This window comes from Poeciliopsis prolifica, unplaced genomic scaffold (genome assembly GCF_027474105.1).
Source record: "Poeciliopsis prolifica strain line A6 unplaced genomic scaffold, Auburn_PproV2 SCAFFOLD002, whole genome shotgun sequence".
Classification (NCBI taxonomy): Eukaryota; Metazoa; Chordata; class Actinopteri; order Cyprinodontiformes; family Poeciliidae; genus Poeciliopsis; species Poeciliopsis prolifica.
In genome coordinates this window covers 19,004,025-19,030,063 of record NW_026562377.1, presented here as the reverse complement: position 1 = coordinate 19,030,063, position 26,039 = coordinate 19,004,025, and the positions used below count along the sequence as shown (strand labels likewise).

The following is a 26,039-nucleotide window of genomic DNA, read 5'->3' as shown; positions in this document are numbered from 1 at the left end:
CACATTGACATTTGCAGATACATTTCATGAATTTCAATGGAAAGTCACACGAAGGAAAAGCGCCATAAGGATGGAAGGAGAAGCATTCCCATAGTCAAGAGGCTAAATCCAAGCGCCCCACGCTGCAATCTAAAATGTGGTAGCAGCATAATACAATTTGAAAAGGTCTAAGGGATTTGAATACTTTTGTGAAGGAACTCGAAGCGATAGCAGCTTTTACATGCGTGTCATACAATCCATCCGATGCTGGTGAAAAAGTCGGTTCAACTTTAGCGACCTCAGTGGGCTTGTAACACCGATCAGATGAATTATTTATTGACAGTACATTAGTTTCAAACTGTTACAGGCCACAAGCAGCAATAGTGTACTTAATAAAAACTTTTCTTCTAGAGAGGCCTGATCAGTGAAACCCAGAAGGGACTAATTATTCTCACACAGAGGACATTAGATCACAAGCTTTTAGTCACACTATAAACCCATAAATCCGGTCAAATCCAGCCAATCCATCTGATGATTCCCTCGAGTTAGCATCCGCTGACAAAGATTATACTACAGCCACCCTGGGTGGAGGGGAGAGTATATAAAAAATAAAAAAAACATGAGCCAAAGTGACCTCTGATTGGATTAGTGTCTTCTATTCTAGTAAGGGGTCCTCTCCAAAGTCTGTTCATGGTCTTTTTCATCTCAGATGTACACAAACAATTCTCCTGCGACAAAACACCCGCTACTTTCACCTTATTTTCTGTTTTTTTTTTTTTCTTTTTTTCCACACAGCATTATTCTCCACCCTAGCCTTCTATCTACTGTGTAATTACTGATAACCCACAGGAACGGAGCGGCCCTGGTTGTTTGATGCAGCGAGGAGACTGAGAGATTAAATTTAATCCAGCTGTACTTTGCAAAGGTGACCTTTCTACAAGATGGTCTCATTTTTGTTACCCAGTGATGCAACTGGATTAGAGAATTAATGAAGCAGATCAAGAAAATGATGAGTAAAATCTCATTCAACCTATTTGTTTACTATTTCGTTTATTTTTAGGCCTTGGAGGGAAAAGGAGCTCAGCTAAGCATCTTTCTGGTCCCTTTTGTAAATCAAAAGAAGGAGGTCAGATCAGGGAATTCACCACCAGCAGCGAGAGAGAGACGCTCTCTCAGGGGATTCACCATCTGTCACTCCAAGTCATTTGCACCTGCTACCGCGGTGGCATTTCCTGTCTAAGACAACCTTATGCTTGAAGTCAGACTAAAAGAGCAGTTTGTATGCTGAGCAAGCCCATGAGTTACTTATTTGGTCGGCAACATGTCCGCCTCCGTCCTTCACGTCATTAACAATTAAGAAGTTAAGAGGTTAGTGTTTTTCCCTCTTCATGCAGACAGGAACACTTCCCAGTTTGCGTAACACACACGAAGCTGTGTTATCTGCAGACACGCTGGCACGCAGTCATCATGTTATATCTCGAAGACGTGTTACTGTCAGGATCTCCATAGCGACAAACAAAACAGGCTATGTTGCAGAGGTCTATTAAAGTTGCACCACTTAAAATAATCGCAATACACCATCGGTGGCGCACTCCGGCAGCAAACCCAGAGATTCGGAAAGCCCAAGACGAACATGGCATCTACAAAAAAACACCGCTTAAAATCACGGATGAGACACTGATGCGATGGGAAGATTAAAACTTTAATTGATTGAATCATTTTGTGAGTCCTATTTCCTCTGAAAAGAAAGCTGCAAAGAATATAAAATAAACAATTGTATTTCTTTTGCTTGTTTTAGTTTTGGTTATGGTGTGCAGCACTTTGGTCAACTGTGCTGCTTTTGAAGTACTTCATAATAAAGCTGGAATGGAATGGTCAAAGCAAAAACATTTTGCTCTGACAAGACAGTCAGTACAAATAAAGACTTTTAATGAAGGGCTAGTTGAACAGGTTGAAAGTATAGAAATACTTTTACAAGAAGCAGTAAAAGTTGACTGACTACTTTCAAATATCTGTTAAATCAAGTATCTGCAGTGGAAAGTCAGTCCTACGGTGAGACTTACCAATAAATTGCGAGCGCGGTGATAAGGCTGAATGATCGGTAAACCCAGGGGTGTCACCCACTCCACCGTGTGGCCAGACTTGGAGATGAGCCTGGCACTTCCTGTCAGCCAGTCCTGCAACAGAAAGACACCAGCAGTGATAAAAACAACAAAAAAATAAAAATAGAGGACACATACTGATGAGTAAACTCAGAGGACTTTCAGTACCCGGGATCCGCTAACTATTTGCCATGCGCATATGGTCGTATCCATGCTCGCATGCGCGTGTTTGTGTATGTAGACGTGTTCAAATCACTGAGTTCACTGAGATAAAGCTTTCATGGTCTGCTGGATCAAAATTTAATAAATCAGACCCATAAATAGATCCTCTGGTACATTTTCAACCACAGAACACAGAAACGTCAGCCAACTACCGCGTCAAGAAACGATCTTTGGATTGCAGCCCTAAATCTGCTGTTCTGCTGAGAGGCCAACAACTGTGGCGCCGTTGTTGTAGAACAGGTCAGAAGCTGTTGCTCGCTATGAAAACCTGCAGCAAACCTGTCTGCATAAGTGAAACCATTTCCCAAAAAAAGGAGCCTTTACTGCCTCACCACATATATGCACACAAACATAAAGATTTGTGAAAAAGTAGAACTTTGTTGTTTCTGCAAAAGAAAGTATTTGAAGCACAGTCACTAAAGTAAAAGAATAACTACAGGGACATCTGTCAGTAACTTCATGGACGCTAAAGGATAATGAATGTGAGGACTGGACATATGGTCAAAGCAAAGTTTAAAGCAGAACCAAACTCATTTTCATTTTGGCCCACATAAAGAGCACAAATGTCATCTTCCCAACTTTTATGTGAGTGGTATTAAACTCGTGCATATTGTACAGTATATGACAAAGTACGTACTGTTGGTTGGCAACAAAAATGTTGGGACATTTTTTTTCTAGGTTCAATGCCTTCAATGAAAATAAACAGGAGAAAAAAAAACAACACATTTGAGCATTTGACCCCCACATCACTGATCACAGAAAATTTGATAGGCAAACCAACTAAATCCAAAACATCATTTTAATGAAACATTACCTAAATCAATTGAGTTTTTGAATATAAAGGTACCAATGATATGACTTATATTAAAGACACATTTTAAAATTAATGTTGAGTTAGTTTGTTGTCATAGTTTTAAACACATTTCACAATGTAAGATCTGACAAGGTCTAAATTCGGCAACTGATATGCATCAGCTGACTCCCAACTGAGAGGTAACAATGTTTGCAGTATTTATAGCAGTTCGCAATATCAGTGCTGATTAAGTCCTTCAAACTCCATAAATTTAAGATGATTGCATATTTTGTGTAACTTTTCAGCTCTTTATTGAATAAAGCAGTTTTTCTATTTTTGAGTGATCCAAAAGTGATGAAGTAACACCTTTGGGAAAAAAATGCCTCATAATACAGCTAGGTGCTTTTTGCAGTGTATGTAAACCAATCATCTCAAGAATTAATTAAGCAATGAGTAAGAACAAAGTTGAAAAAGAAAGTTTTAAACCAGGTCAATCAACAGTGGACCCTGATTGTAACGTCTCCCCTAGAAACTGTTAAAGACAATTAGAGTAAAATACAAATTAAATGTTTGCATGGTTGAAACTGGCTCACCTGAATCTCTCTGGTTCCCGTAAACATCTCCTTTAGGCCACTGAACACCAGGCGCACAAGGTAATATGACGCATCCCATACGTGCTCCTGAAACGCGAAGAAAAAAAAAAACTCTTATTCACGCTATATCAAAATAATTAATGACATTAAAATTAGTTTCTTTTTGGCTCTTAGTTACTATTATTGTTGTACTTAATGTAGCAAATCCAAAGTGTAATGGAAATAATGGATATAAATTGCAGGACATTGGATTGCATTTAGCCTCATATTACAGGAACATGATCTCCACAGTAGGTGCTACCTCCTGCTCAAAGCACATCCCCACCGTAATCAGTCACAATTATAGGCCCACCCAATTCCCTGTTAAAACCAATACAGGATATTAAGCAGAAGTCATTTAGAACACTGCTGTGAGGATTATGGGCTGAGAGGCGTTATGCTGATGCCCTTTATGTGAAACGTGTCATTTTCTTCAAGTATTTTTAAGAACTAGTTAACTGGAGGACAGATGATAAGCATAGAATGTTCTACAGACAACAATTCTCCTACCCAGGTAGCAATTATTCACATGAAATCCTTTTATGTCCAAATAATAGTGGTCCTGAACTAAAAAATAGATTTAACATAAATATATAGTCACATTATCAAGCAGAGGAATTGTCGGATAGAAATCTTAAACAGCCGAAGTGCATAAATGTTGAAAACAACACGTCCGACTCATTTTGGCAAGATTTGATTTGTTCATTCCTTGCCTCAAAACTGCTCTGGATCTGTCAACATGTTTGCACACAGCAGACATTCACTGCACTGTTCAGATTACGATGGGAGAGTCACTCTGTAAAACCGGGTGAACATACTTTTTCCATGTCAGAACGAACGGACGGAAAAACCTAGAACCAGATGGGTTCTTTTTCTACTCTTATTTCACACATTTCCATATTTTCCAGACTACAAAGAAACATCAGAAATGATCAAAAATGATTTTATTAAATTGAGTCCCACAACTAATTTTATGGCAGGTCCAATCACAATGACACAAATGTTTCGAGTTGTAATAATAATCCCTGTGTAAGTAAAAAAAAAAACTGTGAGGAAAAGGTAAGAGACCCTGATCGTGACATCACAATGATTAAAGGCTAAAAATATTAGTGAACAGTGTGTTCACTCATCACCAGCTCAACCACTGCTGTACCTTGGGAAACTCTTCAATCTCCTTTAGTCTCTTCTCTATCTGCAGCCGCCCTCCGTAACGAGTGACTCCGTACACCACAGTCATCACCGTCTGTTTGACCACCTTCCTGCTGATGAAGCCCTCCAGAACCTGGGCGATCTTCATGCCTTTTGCAGCATCCCGAGTTCGCAGCTCTTCGACCTGAAACATATTTTTTGGAGATAGAAAAATGTCTTCTACGTCAGTCAAGCTTTTTAGGGAATTTGAGAACATAGTTCATTGCTAAAGCATCGATAACGCGGAAATATTTTAACTCTTTATCTTACTACAAACTCAAGCTTCAATAGAGTTAATTGGGATTTTAGAAAGAGACATAGTGGATGCATTGGATGCATCTTAATCCCTTGATAATCCACTTATTTGCACATCTACATTGCAAGAGAACCGCAGGTAATGATATTTAAAGAGATCACACTAAAATCCTTCTCAATGCCTCATATTTTGTTTATGTTTGGGAACTAACATACAATATTTCATATATTCAAAATAATTCACAAACACATCCTAAAATCTGAGATGCATAACACTGAAAAATTGATTAATGGATTTGAAACCCCATGCATAAAACTGCTAGATCTTAAGTATTACTATAACAGATCCTTCCTACCAGCAGCTGTAAAACTATAAACAACAATTCTCTAAACTCATGTTCTTTTATTCCTGTTGTTGGTTTTTTCACATCCTTATTGATGTTTTTTTTTTCACTTCTTGCATGTAGTATGTTCTTTTTCAATGCACATATATTGGTAAGAATATTTAATTGTTTCTTCAAATTATCAAACTCAGTTTCACATTTTTTCAGTCTTGGTATGCTGTTTTTAATAATTGTACAGTACATTTTTTATGTTGTAAATTTGTCCTCACTGTACAGTGTATCATTCTTATTTTTATGTACTTTTTAAATTTGTATGAATATGCATGCTTCTACTTACCTTTAACTTGCTGTTGGTGCATCTGAATTCCCCCACATTAAAGAATATTTCTATTCTATTTACAAACTGAGGGCATTGAGACATGCAGCGCTCACTGCATATCTCAAATTACGTGGCTATTACCAGAGAGAGACACAAACTTGCCCTTATGAATAAGAAATATATATATATATATATTTTTATTCCAGTGTGATCGTTTACTGTTTCAGCGCTTGATGTCATAAACAGTATAATCTAATAATAACTGCAAAGCCCAGATTAGGATGAAGCCCACTAAAACTGCAGCAATCTCAAATTTATAGCGTTTAGTCTGAAGTTACAGTCACTGCCCTTAGAGAAGCCGAGGCTTGTCCTTGGTTCAGTTCAAATCCTGTTGTTCTGAAATGCCAGAAAGTTGCAACTGGGACCAATTTAAGTGTTTATGCAACCTGGGTGCTTTCATGCAAACACATAAACTTTAAAACTTTACAAGAATAACAAAGTGTCTTCTCTCTCCCTCGACTTTGATGCAGCGCAAGAGAAACTAAGCACTTTTAAATGCAAGACCTAAACTTAGAAACTTAAAAATATTCTCCATGCTCAGCTTGTCACTCACTTTGGGACTGAGTGAGTCATCTGAATAATAACCACTGAGCAACTGCAGCGTGCCTCGTAAAATCCCGTCTCCTGTTGTGTAACATCAAGTTTTTACAGCGTAAAGGTTGGAACTAAATGCTGGTAAATTACACAAAAAGCCCACCACTGCTCACCTGCTGTGCTACGCCGCTGTATACATCCTGGGGCACCTCGCAGGGCATGAGGTTGACTGAAGTCGCACCGATAACATCTCTGCCAAGCGCAGCATAGTGCTGGAGACCGTTACAGGAGCCGTCCTGAGAGAGAAAAGGCTCGTCGATGAACACGGCAGTGAAGGACTGATTGTTCATTCACTCATTCAACTTTTACTTAACCAGATGAAATATTAAGAATGAGTTCTTATTTGCAATAATGATTTAACAGGGGAGGGAAACATAAAGTGAAGAGAAATAACAATATTAAACAATTTTACAGTCAGCAGTCACATGCATTTTTACCCCTATTTATGCCTCAAGCAATAACCAACACAACCACACTAAGTAAAGCTGTCAAAATAAAATAACAGGAAGATTTGGTAAAGATAATATTTCCACCTTTGAGACACCTCTTAGAATTTCTGCAAGTATTTTTAATGTTTTTTTTGTTTTTTTTTTCTCAGTACCTGGTGAACAGGAAAGTGAGAGACAAACTTAGTTGGATCGGGTGACCTGACTGCGTTGGCTATCTCCATACAGCAGGCCAGTGCCTGCCATGGCTCATCTGCCTCCATCCACCATTTTTTACCCTAAAAAGAGACCAAAAAAAAGGTATACACATAACAGATTGCTAAGAGAAACATATACGAAAAATATCGCTTCCTGTTTGTTCTACCATTTGTGTATTTAGTCTTTTTGAAGAAATTTCTACCAGCAAGGTTTCTGCATGTTTCACCACCTCATATTTAATGAATAATATTTAAGACATAAATCTCCAAAGAAACATATTAACTTTGTCCAGCCAAGTGGCAATAAATTTGCCAGTTGAGACCAATAATAGACCTCAAAGGTCAACTTTTGGGTCCATCCCATGACAGTTACCCATAACAGATCTAAAAAAATAAAATAAAATATAGCAGCAATCTAGAGAGCTAGCAAGGATATGTTGGCAGTGAGTTAGCAGTAGCCTCATCCATTTTCAGTCACAGAACTTAATGAAAATGAAGATTAAATATATGAGACTAAATAGTCCTTTCGAGACAAAATGTAAAGAAATGTGATTCAGATATTTCAAATTAATATACAGTATTTTAAAGACTTACATTTATTTAAAAAGTAAATTGGCCTTTAATATGTTACAGGTCTTAAATGTTATCATTTAAAACTTTTTGAAGATGTGCAGACACCCTCTACCAAGCCAATTACATTTTAACTCGCTTTCAGGTAATAGTGATCCAAAAATGAAGGTGAACTAACGTTCAGAGGGTCGTCTGCCGAGTCCAGGATGTCCTCCATGATGCTGTTGGCGTATTCCAGACGTCCCTGCAGTGAGCTTCTCTTCTTTAACCCTGTCAAGTTGACCAAGTGAATCTTTAGCCAGTCCAAACCCTTGGGACCAAGAGGTTTCCCCTCAGCGAACATGAGCGTTGCCCGAGTCACATCACTTCCCAAGTGATTGAAATACGGAGGACATGGGTAGGTGCGCCCCCTGAAGTCCATGTTGTGGGGAAACCAGAACAGCTTGTCCCGCATGTGGTGGGCAATGGAGAGTTTATAAAGAGCGTCGATTCGCAGGCTGTGCATCTCGCTGCACTTCTTCTTAGCAGTGATCACCTCTCGTTTCATGTGTGCCTTCTCGCTGGCTGTGTAAATGGGGTCTTGAGGGTTGAAGTGGGGTATTTTAGGGGCTTCTGACAGAGGCGGAGGGATGTCCAACTTATCACTGCCCCGATCATTAAAGATGGAGATGATTATGTCCAGAATTGGTTTGTTGATCCTCCAGGCACAATTACTCAACTGGTTGAGCGAGTCAAAAACTGGGTGGAGATTCGGACACTTCTCCAGCAGTTCCTCGTGCTGCGTGGCCCCGGGTGTGCTGCGCATTAGCTTAGCCGGGGTGAGCAGGTAGGCGCCGAACTTCACCGATGTCCACGGCACCGGAGGGCATAGCATCGGCATCACTGACGAGTCAAAAGTCAGCTTGGTCTCCATGGCTTCCTGCTGCATTTGTGTCAAGATGGGGTGTGGCTTGATGAAGCCGATCTGAAGGGAAAACCAGGTGAATTGCAGATGAAGTCTGAACTGATATGTTTGGATCAGGAATATTTGAGTTGTTCATAGAAAAAAAAAATCTGTAAAAAAAAACATTTTACAAAAGAGCTTGAGGCTTAATTGCTTCTCAAAAGTTTAGCAAAATGTGATAGCTACCAATCAGTTTTTCTTTTCCATATCTATCTGGTCCTGAGAAATACCTACATTTTCATCAGACTTTCCAAGAATGTATATTTTATTTTTTTAAAGTTTTTATATTTTTAAAGAATGTTACTCATATAAATATTCCCGAAAAGTTTAATGTAAAATATCTGTCAGAAGTCATTGTTAGAGAAGATAGCCCTAGTAGGATTGCTGTTATGCATATTATGTCTGATTTTACTTAAAATGCATGAAGCAGTGAATAAAAAGAGCTCCATTTGTTGACTGTAACCTGACAGAAACACCTCAGCGTCACTCCAATGAGTCAAACCTTCATGCTGTGCAATAAAATCATTAGGATCCCCCCTGATGGGTTAATCACTATGGAGAAAAGGGTCTGAAACTACAAGAATAGAAAATTACACAAGACTTGACTAGAGTATGTCTCACTGTCACAGCGCATCAAGCTCAACAACCCACACATCTGCCCGTTTCTCTAAGCGTGGTCACCTCAGTCTGCTGCAGGCTCCCAAGGCAGTAAATCAGCGAGCCAATTAAGGGGACACTGAAAAAAAAGGGATTAGGCTGGGCCCTATTCATCTTACTCAACTGCTACCACCACCATTCCCCATCAGGGGAAAGTGGTTTTTATAAATCACCCTCCTAGGAGCTTCATGCTGGATAGAAGGGCGCTCAAGTGTTCAAGGTAACAGGCTTTCTGAACAATCTTTGTGACAAAAGTGAAGGTCAAGTCCTTAAAGGTTTTTTTTTTTTTTTTTTTTTTCTACTCCTTTTTTCTTTGTTAATGCAAAGGTCACCGATAACTTTCTCAATTACTTAATGTAATTGTGTATGGTGACATTATCTCTAATTTAGGACCTAATTTGACAAATTGGGAGGACTGAAAATGGAAAAGTTTTGTTCATTTGTTCCTTGATTTTTAATCCTTTGGAGAGCTTGAAGTTTTCAAAAGCTTCTGTAACTTTTACCCTAAGCCACTAAAATGTAAGACTAAAAGAATGCTGCAGATGCAAACATCTGCTCCTAAACAGTAGTGATTTAAAAAAAAAGGGTCATATGACCCCATACCCTGTGCAGAATGGAAATAAGGGTGATGCAAACCCTTAAGAATGAACCTACACATTCTTTAATAAATTTCCAATTAATAACGGCTAGTGTAGTTTAAATCAAGAAAGTTGTCAGCACACAAATTCAAATGTTTGACACTGTGAATGTATGAATCCAAACAGATTTCCTTTGTATTTCTCATTATCTATCACAACACAGTGACATTCTATGAGTATCACGACATTTTTTTAAATAAATGTTCCATACTGCAACTTGTAAAATTGATAAACCCATGCAGATATTTCCACTGTCAGGGACTCACTCAGGATCAACTGGCACAGTCCTGATCAGTTTTGGCATCCTGCTAAAAATCTGAGTGTGTGTCCTGCAGCTTTATGGTTACAGCTCCTTGCTGCACCGCACTCCAAGACAGGATTTGGTCTCAGCATAATTTCAACATAAATCCTTTGGAAAAGTAAAATCATCACAGTGGGTCTCTAAAAAATGTTCTTCACACTGCCACATTTGCAGTATCCTCGAATAAGGACAAACACAATTCCTAGTTTAAACACTAAGGGCTGTGCACATTTCAAGAGTTCCTTTGGCATTCATCTAAAGTTTTGTGTGGAAAACCACCAACACGTTTTGAATCCAGTGGGGTTCTGCTTTGTGTAAGACTGACTCGTTTTCCCCCAACCTCACAAATCCAGATGATGTTCTACATTTTGTTTGGTTTTGAAAAGTCAAAATTGCATTACAAACATCAAACTGAAGGCAGTGGTGAAGTGTTCTGCAGTTAAACTTAGCCCTCATGAGTTGAAGAACAAGTAATTGTCTTTCAAAGCAGATTATGCAGAAAGTTTGAAGCTACAAAACAGTTCTCTTTTTTTGTGAACAGAGTGGAGTTGATGCTTTGTGAAGCTTGCCCAAGTCAATTTCAAGTAAGGTATAATTTTGGCAACAGCTGCAGAGGATTCTACATCAGAGAGGCTGCACATAAAAAAATGGGTCTGTACCTGTCTGGTGCTGCGGAAGATATACATATGGTAGAGGATGGGGATGAACTTTCTGTCATAGGCGGGGTTCAGGATGTCACTGCTAATTTTAAGATTCTTCACCATTATGTCCACAATGAAGGTTCCCAGCTCCAGTATTAGACTATACGGCCAACTTGTCTCTGCACCCTGTAGCGTGGGTCCTGAACTCTGCTCCATCTCCAGTTTACACCACTGCTCTCTTGGAAGGACATTGCACACCTGAAGGAAAACACCAGAACCTTTATAAAACTTGTATTAAAGTAATCTACATAAAGATTGCTAGCTTTAGTGTCTACTGGCCTCAAAATTGGTGCAGGGAAAAATAAACGTGAACTAATAAAAGAGACAAGCAAGCAACACTTTTAGATGAGCTGCCCTAAAAAAATTATAATTGGCATTGTTTTAAACAACAAGTCTGAATATAAATGACCTCAAGTGGAAAAATAAGTACATTAACAAACTTCCCGTCTTGCTAACAGCTAGAGTTACACAAGCATCCGGCTTGTTATAATTGTGATAATTTTAGCATCTTCCCGACGATGTATGAAGCCATCAAAATACAGAGTTAGGGACAAAGAGTGCAAACTCACTTTAAAGCACGACATTTAAGTCAAATAAGCTTCAAGATGTAACAGAGCTGCTTGGCTTGCAAAGACAGAAAGATACAAAACTTCATAACAATGTTAGATAAAAGAAAAAATACAAAGACATCTTGATCTTTTTCAATCAGGGCTAAACTGAAATCCAGAGTGCAAGAGCAGAGTGCAGTCCAAAATGCTATATGAAAATGGTTAAATATGACCAATAAAGCATAAAACATTGTTTTGTGGTGGATATGGTTAAGAAGCAAATTCACTCCAAAGTCATTGGGAATGTGCAATACGAATGATTGCTAAATGAGCAGCACTCATAAGAACAATTGATATACACGCGGTATGCAGCATCACTTCAACCTCACAGCTGTGAAAGCTTTAGCTGAAAAGAGAGATTTCACAGAGAAGACATCCAATCATATCTACATTATGAGAAGATTGTAACAAAAATAGATTTTTTCCAAGTTTAACCTTGTCCCAATGGACCATTAACAACAAACATTCAGCAGCATGTTGGGTTCCTGATTCAAATTTACTTTGAATTTACCACATGTAGTAAATTCATTGAAAGGAAAAGTCGATGCATAATTTAATTAACCTAAAAACTTTGCCAACATAGGTTGAAGAATTTTATTTATGCATTTATAGCCAAGCACTGTAAAGTACAGTGATATTCAACATTTAGTTTAAAAATATTGTTTTTGAAAATAGAACTTCCACTTACTCCTGTTATTTAAAGATAGGAAATATTATCTGTCACAGGAGGAAGCAAAAATAACATTCTGGAGACATTCACCAGTAGAAACTGGTTAGCACCATCTTCAATGGTTGCACATTCCTGGAAAAACCCATCCATAATCCAGGATAGATCTTCCAGTACCATACTGGAATGTGTCTACCCTGTTAATCTGATTTAGAACTGGCTGCTGCAGTGGAAATTATATGGGTTAAAGGAAAATATGTTTTCTCTGAAAGATTAACACAGTACAAAGATACATATAATTCCTAATTTATATATCATTCATATAACAAACTAGTCTTCTCAAGATTTAAGATGTATTTGGGACAAAAGAAAAAAAAACTGCAATATAAAATTATTGTTTCTCTTTTTTTACCTTGGTATCTTTGGCCAGCAGTTCTGTGTAGGCATCATAAATACTTCCCAGCTTTTCTACAATGCCATTCTGGTGTTTCTGTCTCACACAGTACTTGGTGTAGATCCTGTTGCCCAGATCATGAGCTAAAATCTTCAGGGACTCCCCAGTGGGAGACAGGTTAGAAACAGTCTGCAGAAAATACAACACAGTTCAAAGGGTTAGGAACACAGAAACTTGAGTGAGTATGTAAAACACATAGCAATTAATATAAATTGGAAACTTTTATTATTATCTGATACATACAATGAAAGAAAATGGCTCTTTTTCACTCTAACATTATACTACAAAAATGACACATTTTTCTCTGCATCTTTCAAACTCAGGGAAGTCTTTGTGACATTGTGGGCTTGAGACATTTTGTTATGCGGCAGGAACAACGGGCTTGTATTACCTGTATCATAATGTCAACGTACTCCTTATCCTCCAGCAGACAGAGATATGGATAAAGGTTAAGCTTGTAGTCCCTGGTGTTGGTTTTGGTCAGGATCATCTTGTTCTCCCTCAGTGCCTGGAGGAGAACCTTCTGCCACTGTGCCCGCTGTTCTGCCAGCAGTTCCCTCTGAAAGGTGACACAAATGCAAGTCATCCATTGGAGAGAGCAAAAACAAAATGAACCCAAAGCAAGAGACAAAATCACACGCTAGGCATACTCTGCTGGAGTCACTGTGTAGGTGGGATTTTTTGGGGGTGATTTAGCATAGAAGAATTTACTGACGAAAGTGAGAAAAACACAGTATGCATCTTTACAAAATATCGAAGAAGAAAAAAACTTGGAATAGGCTTATTCTATACAAACTCATGAATAAACAGACAGTGCAAATGAGTATATATTCATTTTCCTGGCTATCAGACTCTGGAGAGAGAAGATATAATACAAACAAACATATTTGTATCCAACGGTTTGAAAAAACAAGAAAGACAGACAGTAAAGCCTTCCATTTTATTTAGCTATGGTACAGTTAAGATATTGATTGTACTTAAGCAGCAGCTTTTATAAATCTTAAACTAAAGCAGGTTAATATTTCATCTAAATGAATAAATTTTAAAACTATTTGATTTGGTCTTGAATGCATCGAAAGATAGAAAGTATGTGAAAAGTGAGGCAAACAGATGAATGCAAATGCAACAAGATTAATTTATGGATGCGCTAATTAACCTGTATCAACGTTTCTGTCAGATAAAATATCTAGTGACCATTAACAGCCAGTCAACAGCCTGTGGAGGTGGCAGAAACACAAAAAATTAAATGATGTTATTTTCAATTCGTTGTTTTCAATTCAACTGTGCAAAGCTATTAACACGCTAGAATTATTTTATGTTTTCTCAAATTAAAGAGCAATGTGTTTTAAATTAGACTTTATAAGGTAGACCATCTTTTAATCCAGATGCTACTGTTAAATCTATGGCAAGCTTTGTTAATACAAAGTTTTAATTTTTTTTCACCAAACTGAATTTGTGTAAATTGGCTAAGCAAAACTATATAAGCATTTTAATTGAGTGAATAAAAGTGTCCCACTTAAGCTGTTCTTTCTTGCACAGGTTTAAGTGTCACAGAAGTTTAAATGAAGCAGAAACACTAGTTCAGATTTTGGAGTGAGAGGTGACTGCACGTTCTCTCCAGAGGGCTCCATTACAATGCATAATTATTCAGCGCTGGCAGTCTGTAAATGCTGCTGGACCACCAGGGACTCTGTCTGCTCGCTTCCCACATAGCCCATCTGCAGAGTCAGGCAAGCCAGGCCTGCCTGCAAATGCCAGAGTTGAAGAAAAGGCTGAGCACAAGAATAGGACACTAGATACCAAAAGGCATCAAGTCTGGATATAAATTATTAGATGGATGACCCAAGAAAACTTTAACCCTAGGAGTTTAAGCTGTCAGTACTACATATGGGTATTTTATAGGTTGAAAACATGCAGCTGGGGAGTATAGTTACCATTTTAACCATCTTTTCAGTGACGGGCTTCATCGCCTCAACAGAGTCGATGGTGACGGTGCAGGCCTGCTCCATACTGAGCTGACTTTGGAAACGCCGCCGGAGCTCATCCTGAGTGAAGTCAAGTTTGGGATAAGTGTGATGCTCCCTCTAAAACAGAAACAAAATTTAGACAGACACACAAAAGAATGTTAAAAAAAAAGCTTCATTGGATAATATTACCAAGCCTAATTTCACAAAAATTATGTAAACTGCTAAATAATTTTTAAAGTCCACTGAAATGGAAAACACACTCCCAGCTAACCTGTGCTTGTTTATGAATCAACTGGTCCGTTCATAAGGCTCAGCTGAGTGTTACACAACAGAGTAGGGAAATCAGCATCTTGGATGAAATGTTTGCCAGCAGATGTTTGGAGGTTACCTCATTTAAACTCGCTGGTGCATAAAAACTGAGCCTTTACAGCAGCTTCACATCAGCTGTGTGGTCCTGCGTGCTACTTGAGTGCAAATTACACAATCAACATCTGATGCACAGATGCTGTGTCTCAGCTATTCTCTGTGCAATGTTTCATGATTGCTGAAAATAGGACTTTCCCAATACATGCTTGTAAGATTAAAGGTTTAACAGTGGACACATGACCTAGTAAAACCGAAAAGAGTCCCAAAAATGTTCATCCCAGTCTCCTCCTAGCGGTAAAATTATAAATTCTGACCAGTAATTTTGGTAGTCATAATCCAAGCTTTCTCTATTTGTTGATCATGGATCTCAATGTGGTTCACTAGAGTTTTAAAGCCCAATGTCTTCGGAAACCTAGTCAGATCTTGGTTTCTCACTTGTTCTTGAAATTGAAGGAGTTTGGATGTCTTGATTTCTGCTCACTGACACACAAAAACAAGGCTTATGTGGTCCGATCTAATCCCAAACTGCAGACGAGGTTACTGCTGGCTTTGAGAGAAAAGCTTCAGAATACATATTGCATTTACGTCATAGCTGGGTTGGCCAAGCTGACCCTTCTCAAGCGCTGAATGAGACAACAATAGTCACAAAAGCATCAACCATGGAGCAATTGTAGAAGGTAGCCGGCTGTGATTTGTTCACATGGATAGGCCAGTCTTACCTGGGGAAAACATGGCATCAAGAAAGAAAAGAAAAACAGAAAGAAAGACAAGTGTATAGAAAGAAGAAAATAATAAGACAAAATTGAGGAGGCAATGTAATGTCCTTTGTATGATATAGTACGAATTGTTCCAGACAACTATTTTGGTAAAACCATCAACCAACCAACCTGAGAGTCGTAGAAAGCAGAGAAAATGGGTATTTAAGTAACAGAATCTGGTGTTTGACTCTAAAAGTAAATTTTCCTTATGCAGCAAAGCAGATTCAAGTTATTTAACCGAGTGAAAGAAAGTTTGAATAGGGAAGTAAGCACTATTTAGTTCTTGCATGGTTAGCGTGATTAACAGCACTGAAGGCCAAAATAAATCGATGAGAAAAAACACATCAGTCTCTGTAGAGTTGTTGAATCTAGATCAAACTGCATTTTGTACGATTCACAGCTTCATCAAAATTCATTTTCACACCAACAAACAATGTTCTAATTAGACTGGGCTTCTGCTGCAAACAGCGAATCAAAACTCTCCAGAGGCCAGAGGCCGTCATGGCTGCTCCTCTCTTATCTAGTCATTTGGACAGCCTTTAAGCTCTTGTAACCTGCCAAAAAGTCAGAGTCATGGTTGGGTCATTTACCTGTACAAAGGCTATCAAAGTCACCATTAAAGAAACAGGGACATTTAATCTCTTCTCATATTTCAGAAGAAGCCAGGGTCTTGCATAAAAACCCAAACATATTCATAACCCTAGTAGATTCAAGTTTAAAATAATATTTTAATTTGACCAATGGGTTTCTTATGACCTATAGTAGCATGAATATACTGCTCTCATTTGTTATCAGACAAAACAACATTGCTTGAATGAAATTTTTTTTAAAATTTTGCAAAGTTTATGAATGAATAATTTTGGTTCACATTTATTTATACATGTTGTTATGGTAATAGATTAAAAGATCCCCCTCTTTCAAATTTAACATTTTATAATTTGAGGACAAAACATTTTTTCTGGCTGGAGTGGTGAACAGTTCATCAAAATTTTCATGCAGACAATTTTTCTTTTCTTTGTTTTTTTGTCAAAGTATGATTGACAGCGCTAGACCCTCCTAATGGCTCTGATTGATTGTTCCTGCACAGATTGAAAGTTTCAATAAATATGTTTAAAAAAAAATAAAAAAAAACATATTGTATATAAAATTTAAATGCTACAGTTTCAAACCCCTGAAATTAGTCTGAACTTCTAGCTGAAGTTTTAAATTTTGTTGAGTCATCTTAAACAGATTGAGCTAGTACACATTTACTTTAAAGTATCAGCCTCAAAATCAAACCCAATCACAAATTAAATTGAATATGAGTGATGACATTGAGAACTTCATGCGCTTAATCCATTTTAAGAAGGCAAGACGAAACTCCCTACAATAACAATGTAAGAGCTCATGTAAAAGTGAATTACCTTTCTGTTTTTGCTTATAGAGGTCAAGTGAGATCAGATTAGATGGCCTGTATTGATCCCAGGGGAAATTTAAGAAGCTAATAAATCACATTCTGATGCAACATTTTGGCAATATTTTTCTTTAAATAAATAATGACTGGGTATAATACGTCATGTCTTGCTGTTCATTTGTGGTTGGATATACCTTGTGCTCTAGCACCAGGTAAAGACAAGAGGAGTTTCATTAAACACATAAAAGAGGCCCTACTTTCTTTGTACCATCACTGCATAACCTCAGGATTAAAAAAAAGGGTTGTTAGCAGCAATCTAATACAATCAGGCCAAAAATATGACAATCAGTCAGAAGACAAGTAAAAATGGAGCATGGACACGGGCTAAAAATACAACAATTGTTCAAAAAGCTGTTGATGAGTCACGTGACATGTCTAAGAAGAAAGAGAGGTGAGAATAAAGTAGGAGAGGTGAGAGGAAAAGAGGCAACACAACACAAGCAGAGAAGCCATTAGACAGCAGAGCTGGGTGACTATAAATAGGCCTGTGCTTTTCTGGTTGTTAAGCGGTGAAAATCAAATCTATCGTAGTCACACTGGAGTCTTCTGACAGCTTATCCCACTCTCTGGTGCTTCACCTGACAAAGCATATTGGACAAACTGCCACAAAATAATATACATCCCAATTAGATACATAAATAATAATAAAAAAATAGATGCACTGATTAACTTTAACGAAGGTATTAATGTTAGGGGTGTTTTTCCATTTAGATACTAATTGTCACTCAAATCAGCAAAGTTAAAAGTGAAATATCAGAGTGTGTGGAAAATGTGCCTGCAAAATAATGCCGCCTCTGCTGGCGAATGATCAGTCCCTGAAACACCATCCGACTTACATTTGTGTAGAAGTCCTGTACAAGTGGTGAGGAACACTGGCTTGTTTTCAGGGTGAGGCTGGGCTTGTAGTCTGGTTTTACAGTCTGAACTGCCTTCAGCAGCATGTCCCTTTCATCTCGTTGGAAAACGCACTTCCTGAACAGATCATCCACCGACAGCTGATCATTCTTCATTTGATTCAGACACCTGGACAAAAAGACAGCCAAAGGGCGAGAGGCTATTTTTTTTCTGCAATTTGTGATTCACTGACAGTCATGGTTTTTTTTAGAGGCCAAACTGATTTTCAGTTTTATCTAAGGGTTTTAAAGTCTCTTTTTTAGAAGTTGTAAACCAGGCAAACTTATATGAATAAACTTAGTTTTAATTCAGCAGTTAACTTTACAAAACTGAATCCAAACAATTATCAGATTTTTAGTACATCATAAAACATGACAGCTTCCAAAGCTTTTGTGAACTGAGAAAAAGTAGTTTGTTGCATTATGTTAATCTGAAATAAAAAATAAGCAAGATTTCACCAGTGAGAGCCGATATTAAACCCTGGGTTACTGATTTGTTCTGTAACTCAAATTCCTGTTGAGTTTCATTAGAAACAATAAGAAAATGTATGAAAAAGAATGTATACAAATAAAATGTTTGACCTGCAAGGTAGGAAAAATATTGTAAAAGACAAAGGATTCAAATAATTTAAATAAATATTTCTTCTTAAAAATAGACCATATTACAACCTCTGGAAGAACAGGTTTATTGTTTTGTTAGTTTATTTTGTGTGAGGCATTTCTATAGCAATGTAAGAACTCAAGAAATACAGTTAAATTAAATAACTCCTTTTAGACAAACTAAATCATTATTGGTAATGGTGCTGGTTATTGATTTCCTTTAGAATATACTTATGTATTAGTTTTTGTATCCAATTCCTTTCTTGCAATCACAACAGCATTTCATTAAACAATACATTTTTAATTATATAGTAAACATCACACACTTCTACTTTAAAGCATTGTCTCTAGAATACAGCCATTAAAATATGTGATGTAGATTTTCAGAGGTGTGTCACTTTATGGTTGTTACGTCAGATCACAATTTGAAAGTTCATGACATCTGCCCTGCCTGCGGTTGCTGGAATAATAATGACCTGCCGACTCTCTGATTAATTCAGATTTAAAAAGGAATGGAAAAAAAAAACCAAGGCAAAGTGCAACAGAATATAAATTTGCGCATTTGCATTGACAATCTTTCTGTCAGACTGATCAGTTTGATCCAGGCCCAGATGGCTCCTGACAACAACAGCGAAATTTATATTTGAATAGAATCACCAGGGGATCTCCCCGAGGGAGAAAAAGTCTTCATTACTGAATCCAGATTATACCAATGAGCAAGCACTCTGTTGAATATAGATGAAATGTTTAATAAAATCTTCCTATGAGTGCAGTGCCTTATGAAAGTATTTATACCACTAACTTCTCCACATTTTGTCATGTTACAACCATAAACTTCAAATGGGATTTTACGGCTTAGACCCATACAAAGTAGAGAATACATCTAAAGCAAACAATGAAAATATATGTTTTTGAGCTACTTAAATAAAGTTACAGGAAGTTCTATTTACTAATTAGCTAATTTTTATTATATTTCATTTAAGGGTAGCAGAGTGAAAGGGTGGGATAAGAAAACTGTTTTTGGTAAACATTCAGAAAATCTTTAAATTTCAATTCACAATCATGCACTACTTTGAGTTGCTATACCGCATAATATCCCACAAATATACATACTTTGAACTCTGCATAGTTTGAATGAGACAAACAATCATAGATCATCAATATTCTTGCAAGGCGCTGCAAATTAAATATTTGTTCTTCAAAGATAAATTGGTTTAATTGCGCAAAAGAGTTTGTTCTTGTAAAAAAAAATGTTTTACTGCCTTGCAAGCGTCTTTACTTAAAAATGTTCTCTGAATGCATCATACTTATTATGCTCACTCATTAAGCTTTCGATTGGCTGTATTTCACCCAGTAGTTTAAAAATAAATGTTTGAAAAACTTTCAGACACACACAGATATCTTAGGTGTGCGTTTGCTTGCAGTGCCCCCTAGAGGCCACCAAAACAACAACACCACAAAGCCGAGAAAAGGAGCGAGAAGAAACCCATTTATCACTAGTCACAAAGGACAGCAGAGCTCTGCTTCAGCCTGCACACACCTTTTACTCCAGACAATTATAAATAACAGTGAGCTAATTAACATCAGGAGAAAACCCTGGCTCAGCAGCTTCCACCTATTAAAAACTAATCAGAAGAGAGCTGGGATCTGTTTGTCACAGGCAAAAACAAAAGCACTCCACAGCACAAGATAGCCGTACAGCGATGCAAAGGGGGTCACGGTATTTTCCCTCCCGCCTTGGAGACACTCGTGTTGAAACGTGCAATTTTGGTCTGAGCAAATGAGAAAGCCTCGAACAAAGGCAGGATTAGTCTGGGAGCTGGCAGTGTGGTCCAGAGGAACAAAGAGGGCAGAGAGGTTGACAGATAGAGCATAATCAGCCTGGTGACTGCTCTGCTGCACCCAGGGGAACGCAGAGCTCTGGAGGACACAGCACTTTCAAAAGCAAATCTTAAAGGGATGAGTGCGTGTGTCTCTGTGAGCGAGTCGCAAACTATAAAAGGGTACATTCAGGGCAAGGATGTGGTAGAAGTGAATTAATAGGAGAAAAGAATTTGAGTGCGGGGAGCCTAGGGGGGACAGTGACAGCAAAAAAACAGTAAAAAAAAATTGACTTGACTCAGGAGGATAATGAGGAAGTTAAAATTAAGGAAAGACTGGGGAAAGATTGCAACTCTGCAGAACCCCAATGTCATGTTTGGATCAGCTTACACTGATCGATGGACCAACCCAATCTCACTGCCAACCTTATCGGCCTGCCACATGGCCTGCTATTGGACCGCACAGCATAGGGCGATGCTCCCAGTGGGTGTGTTCATAGGTTCCTGTGTGTGCGGTAACTGACACAGGAAACATATGAGGATGTGAATAGGACACAGTTTTACATTACCAATGCAATCAGTGCATGGGACCCTGAATGGAACAAAATGTCCCATAAATCAGTCATCGATCAGGTTTTACATGTTAAAGATTGCTAAGCTGGGTAAAAAGGGAAAGCAGGTTTTATGTTTTATTGCAATGAGGCTTGATAAAGGGGAACAGACTCCTACTTTGTCTAATTAATCACGTTTCAAGAGTTAAACATGAAACTCTCAAAGAATACATGTGGTCCATGTTAATCGACACCACGGTCAGTTTCCCTTTATAATTCAGAGAAAAAAAAGATGACAGATGCAACATTTACTGCTACTACCAATTTCTACTTTTTTGGAGGACAGCATCCATAATAGAGGTAGCCATTTTAAACTCAATCAAAAATATTGGATAATATTACATCTTTCAATAAGCAGATTTCTACTGAACTTCAAGCAAAGAACATAAAAAATTACTTATGTGTTCATGGACTGAAATGCTTGGCATTATAGACTTAATCCATCTTATGAACAGGCAAAGAAAACTTACTAGGATAATGTATTGGTTTTGATTGCTAATTTTAGTGAGCAAGATGTAAACAACTAGAGATAAACCAATCAGGCTTTGATTTGCAAGGACCAATGTCTAATTTTCTTAAAATTTGGAAGACCTGTCCAGGATTTCTTGTGTCTTTCCTCAGTCCTCTGTGGCACTTTCCAAGTGATTTCCATTTCCATAAAACCTGATCTTTGTTCAAGGCATAGAGAGATGGTTCCTCTGAATCCCTATTAGCCATGTTGAAACTGTCCGTGGAAAAAAAAATAACTGTACTTTTCCAATGTTGTCTCATACCGATCACCCACTTTGTAAGTCTTTTGTATTATATTTTCAATCTGTTCCCTTTGTTTACCTCATTTTGTTTGTGTTGTTATAAAAGGGTCTAAGTAATAATATGCATTGAGATAGATTAAAGAGGAAATCCACTCCACCCTGCAGTTACAATCACTCCAGACCAATCTTATGTGCAGCACAAAATACAAATAAAATCAAATACTGGGCAGCAGACCGACTGATAAATGGCAATTAATGCAAAATGCAAACAGAGCAATTTTGCTGCATGGACTTTTCTCTCTTGAAGCCACGAGCCATGTCTCGCAGATTCATTAAAGCCAATGTAAAAATAAAAATAAAAAAATACTCAACAGATGTAACAGTTAACTGACAGTCTGACAGATTTTTGTATCACTTGCTTTTCTAGACTTGCAACAAAAACAAGATTAAAATAAAAAATGGGTAGTAAATGTGCACTTTTCCAAAAGATAATATTAAACAGATGCACTTAAGGTAATGATGAAGCTGATGAGTAAACCAAACAGCAACTGGAAAAAAAAAAAAAAACACTACCAGACACAATCACAGTATGACCCCTGGTGGCAAAACTCTGGTATTGTTACTATGGTGCTTTGAAACATTGAACAGCCTAAAGATATTTTTCTTACCCAGTTAATGTCAACATTTCTACGTAAATCTATAAAAACGACAAAATACTATAATAATAAATCAATTTCTTCATTATCTTAGTTTGATGTGCACATTCGCAAACCTACCTCAAAATTACTTTTGGGGAGCAGTTTGGATTTCGGCCCATACACTCCAGTGCAGCCGAGTAGGAGCCCACGTTTGGCTTCAGACCAGCTTCTTCCAGGAGAATAAAGATACGACCGATCTGATTCAATGTGCCCTGAAGAGAAGAGAACCAAAATTATGTGTTTGAGAAAAAGGTTTTCCTCGCTTTATGCTTGATAACACAAAATAAGAAAGGAAATGAACCCTAAAAAAAACTAAAACATTACACGGTATAAACATTTTTCGTATATCTGAAAGCCACACATAAAAGTATAAAAAGATAGTTGGCTGGATATGGTCGAGAAAAGTGGTGAAACCAGTCATCTTTTTCCTTCCACATAACATCTACACTCTAGTTTGTGCAAGTTTCATCAAATCCAAACAAAACCCGTACAACTTTGCTGTTGCCAAGAAAACTGCAGCATATTGACCCTCTAAAATGGGATGTGGTTCACTTACCTTTTTGGCCCACACCCTCATCATAATGTTGTAAACATCTGTGGTAAGATGTTTACGTCGACTCATAACTCTGTGCTGACTGACCAGGAATCTTTGCGCACGCTCAATGTCCCCAAAGAACACGCACGCCTCCAGGTAGGAGCAGATGCTGAGCTGCATGTCCCCGCATGCACTTCCTGTGCTGCTCTCCTGAAAGTTCTCCGTCGTACTCAAATATAAGAGTTGCTGTACTTGCTCATCAAGTCTTTTTTCAAGCTCCTCAATCTCAGCCTGGTCTCCGTACTTTGGTTGTTTTGTTGCGTCCTTGTCAGAAACTTTACTTTTTGAGTCTCTCCGCTTCTGTTTAGACGTTTTGAGTGCCTCGGCTGCTTTTGACGGATTGGCGGCTGTTACTGTGGCTGCTGAAGGAACGGAGGAGCGGCTTTCATCTGACAGCTTCGTGACACCTCTTCTCTTCTTTATGGCAGAAGATATAGTTTTATGTGTTGTACCTGTGGGCATTAAGCTACTTTTGCTAGCTTTAGATTTCTCTGGTAGCTTTTCTTCAGCATTTCTCGGTACTTTCTGCTGGAGGATCTGCAGTTTCTTAAGTTTATTTTTTTTCTCCTCAGATAATTTTTTCAGCCAGCGGCTCGGCTGAGACTTGGCGGCCGCTTTTGTAACCACCTGCCCAGATTTCGGAATGTCACTTTTGCCTTTAGAGGATCCTTTGACAGATGAAACACCTCCCCCAAAAGAAGGAGATTTAAGAAACTGGACTTTTGCATGTTGGACATCTAAAACGACGTCAGATTGGAGTTGCTGGATCCTGGCTTCAAGGACTATGAATAGGAAAGGGAAATATCACATAATATTCAAATGATGCAAAACACAACACAACTTCAGAAGGAAACTTAAAATATGGTTTGCTACTTGTCTGGTAAAACATGTATCAAAACTGGAGTTTTCCTTGAAGCATGCATTGTGTGTATAATCGACTCTCCAATTTTTGTGTGTGAATTAAAAATGACAACTGCAATCTAAGTCAACATACCATCTAACAACTGAGACTGCTTATGCACACGTTTCTTTGCATCCTCTGATTTCGGGATTACAGATGAAATATTTCTTCTTTGTAGGTACAAAGGTGTTTCTGGAAAAACAAAAAACAAACAGTCTGGTTCATCTGTCCGACATAAACATGCTTCCAATCTCAAAAACTAACATTTTGTCTTTCAGCTTTTCACCTAGTCAGTAATATACATATATAATATGCAACCATAGGGACAATTCAACTGAAAGAGTACACTTTATCCGTGCACATCTTTGCGGTTGCAATACTGCATAACTACTATGCTGACATTGATACTCTAAAGGTTTCATGTATATTTTAAAGTATAAAGTTAAACTATCCCAGCAGTGACATATAAAGAGAAAACCTCGCGTCAGTAAACGTGACCGGGATCTGGAATGTCAGTCTCTGGCTCAAGGACGAAGAGACATTTTAAATCACCAACCATCACGATACAGTAGTAGAAGTCACAAATGAACAATAGTCGGTGATTCATTTGGAAACGTGATTTTATCACTTTGTTTGCCTACATCAAGGTGAGAACGGCGAAGCTAGCAAAGCTACTCAATGAAGGACGAATAATTGAGGTTTTGAGCAAAACCAGCGTATTAGTGCAATGATAACCAGAAACTACTTTCGGGATAAGACGCGACGACATATGTAAACTTTTGTTTCATGGAGGATGAACCGACATCGGTCAGGAACAAAGTTCCCCTCTGCGGCTTACCTGATATCCGTCTGACTGCGGCGCTTCTCACCGAGACGCACAGCTGGCAGCGCTCCGCAAAACACCGGCGAACGTCCGCTAAACTGCGCCGGCCGAGGCGTTTGGCGAGCGAGCAAGCGTGGAGAAGAGACATGTTGACAGGTAACAGCCGCGTTACTCCAAGAGCACTACGCCGCCATGTTGGAATAGACTGGGCTAATCGGCAGCCGAGATGTTGTCCCGTTCGCCAGGCCTGAAGAGACGAGCTCAGATAACATCGAACAGCGACTCGAGGAATAAGGAGGCAGAGATATGCAGCTAAAACATCGAGGAATCGTCGATCATTTTCTTTGCAAAGGTTCTATTTAGGAATTAGCGACTCAGCAGATTGCCTAAAACAGTGGCGCCAAAATACAAGTTATTATTATTATTATTATTATTATTATTATTATTATTTTAGTAATAATAGTAATTTTTACTAGTATTATTCATATTTTGTTGCCCTTGGTGATTACTGTTGTTTTCAAATAACGCACACATATGTTTGACCTGTAGATGGCAGTAACCACATCCATTTGAACTTGCCGGAGGATTAATCTGTCGTCAAGGTATGACACGTTTCAAGCATTGTTTTCATTTGTTTAATTAACTCATGTCAAAGACGTGCGTGTATGTAGAAATGCACACAGGGTGGCATTGATGTACACATCAAACATGTCCATTTGCTTGGTTAAAGCAAAAGTTTCCAACGTTTTATGACCCTGAGTTTAGGGTCAGGTTTTACAAACATTTCCTGGATTAATCAGTGACAGTGGTGTTCTGATTTGGTCTTTCTTTTTTTTATTTTATCTGTCATAATCATAGCACACATTTGCTTTAAAAGTATGGTATCTGAAGAAGACCTCAGGACCCTGTACTTATTGATTGGTCAAGCAGCTACCATGAAAACATTTCTATTTTTTATTATAGCAATGACTACGCTTTGATTGGAAGGTAATAAAGTACTTGCCACAATTTTGATTCATTTTCATTTTGATTTATTTTGTAAAATGTCAATGTTAAATACTAGAGGAATCTTACAATGCCTGATGTCTTTTTTTGAAGACAGAAACATATTTTTAACCCTGTTAAAGAACTA

General features: G+C 38.0%; 1 protein-coding gene across 1 annotated transcript in view; it reads right to left on the bottom strand.

The window, feature by feature from the left end:
* Window positions 1-25,247, bottom strand: part of polrmt (polymerase (RNA) mitochondrial (DNA directed)) — a 41,070-nt gene extending 15,823 nt beyond the window's left edge. The window contains exons 1-15 of the mRNA XM_055053292.1: window positions 24,923-25,247; window positions 24,178-24,276; window positions 23,145-23,965; window positions 22,667-22,800; window positions 18,051-18,237; window positions 14,605-14,754; window positions 13,062-13,229; window positions 12,629-12,799; window positions 10,900-11,139; window positions 7,880-8,665; window positions 7,090-7,212; window positions 6,602-6,724; window positions 4,882-5,061; window positions 3,690-3,776; window positions 2,043-2,156 (exon numbers count right to left, since the gene is read on the bottom strand). Coding sequence (XP_054909267.1) covers window positions 2,043-2,156; window positions 3,690-3,776; window positions 4,882-5,061; window positions 6,602-6,724; window positions 7,090-7,212; window positions 7,880-8,665; window positions 10,900-11,139; window positions 12,629-12,799; window positions 13,062-13,229; window positions 14,605-14,754; window positions 18,051-18,237; window positions 22,667-22,800; window positions 23,145-23,965; window positions 24,178-24,276; window positions 24,923-25,055 — 3,516 coding nt within the window. The 5' untranslated portion in view covers window positions 25,056-25,247. The remainder of the gene's footprint in view (window positions 1-2,042; window positions 2,157-3,689; window positions 3,777-4,881; window positions 5,062-6,601; window positions 6,725-7,089; window positions 7,213-7,879; window positions 8,666-10,899; window positions 11,140-12,628; window positions 12,800-13,061; window positions 13,230-14,604; window positions 14,755-18,050; window positions 18,238-22,666; window positions 22,801-23,144; window positions 23,966-24,177; window positions 24,277-24,922) is intronic.
* Window positions 25,248-26,039: the final 792 nt, after the last annotated feature.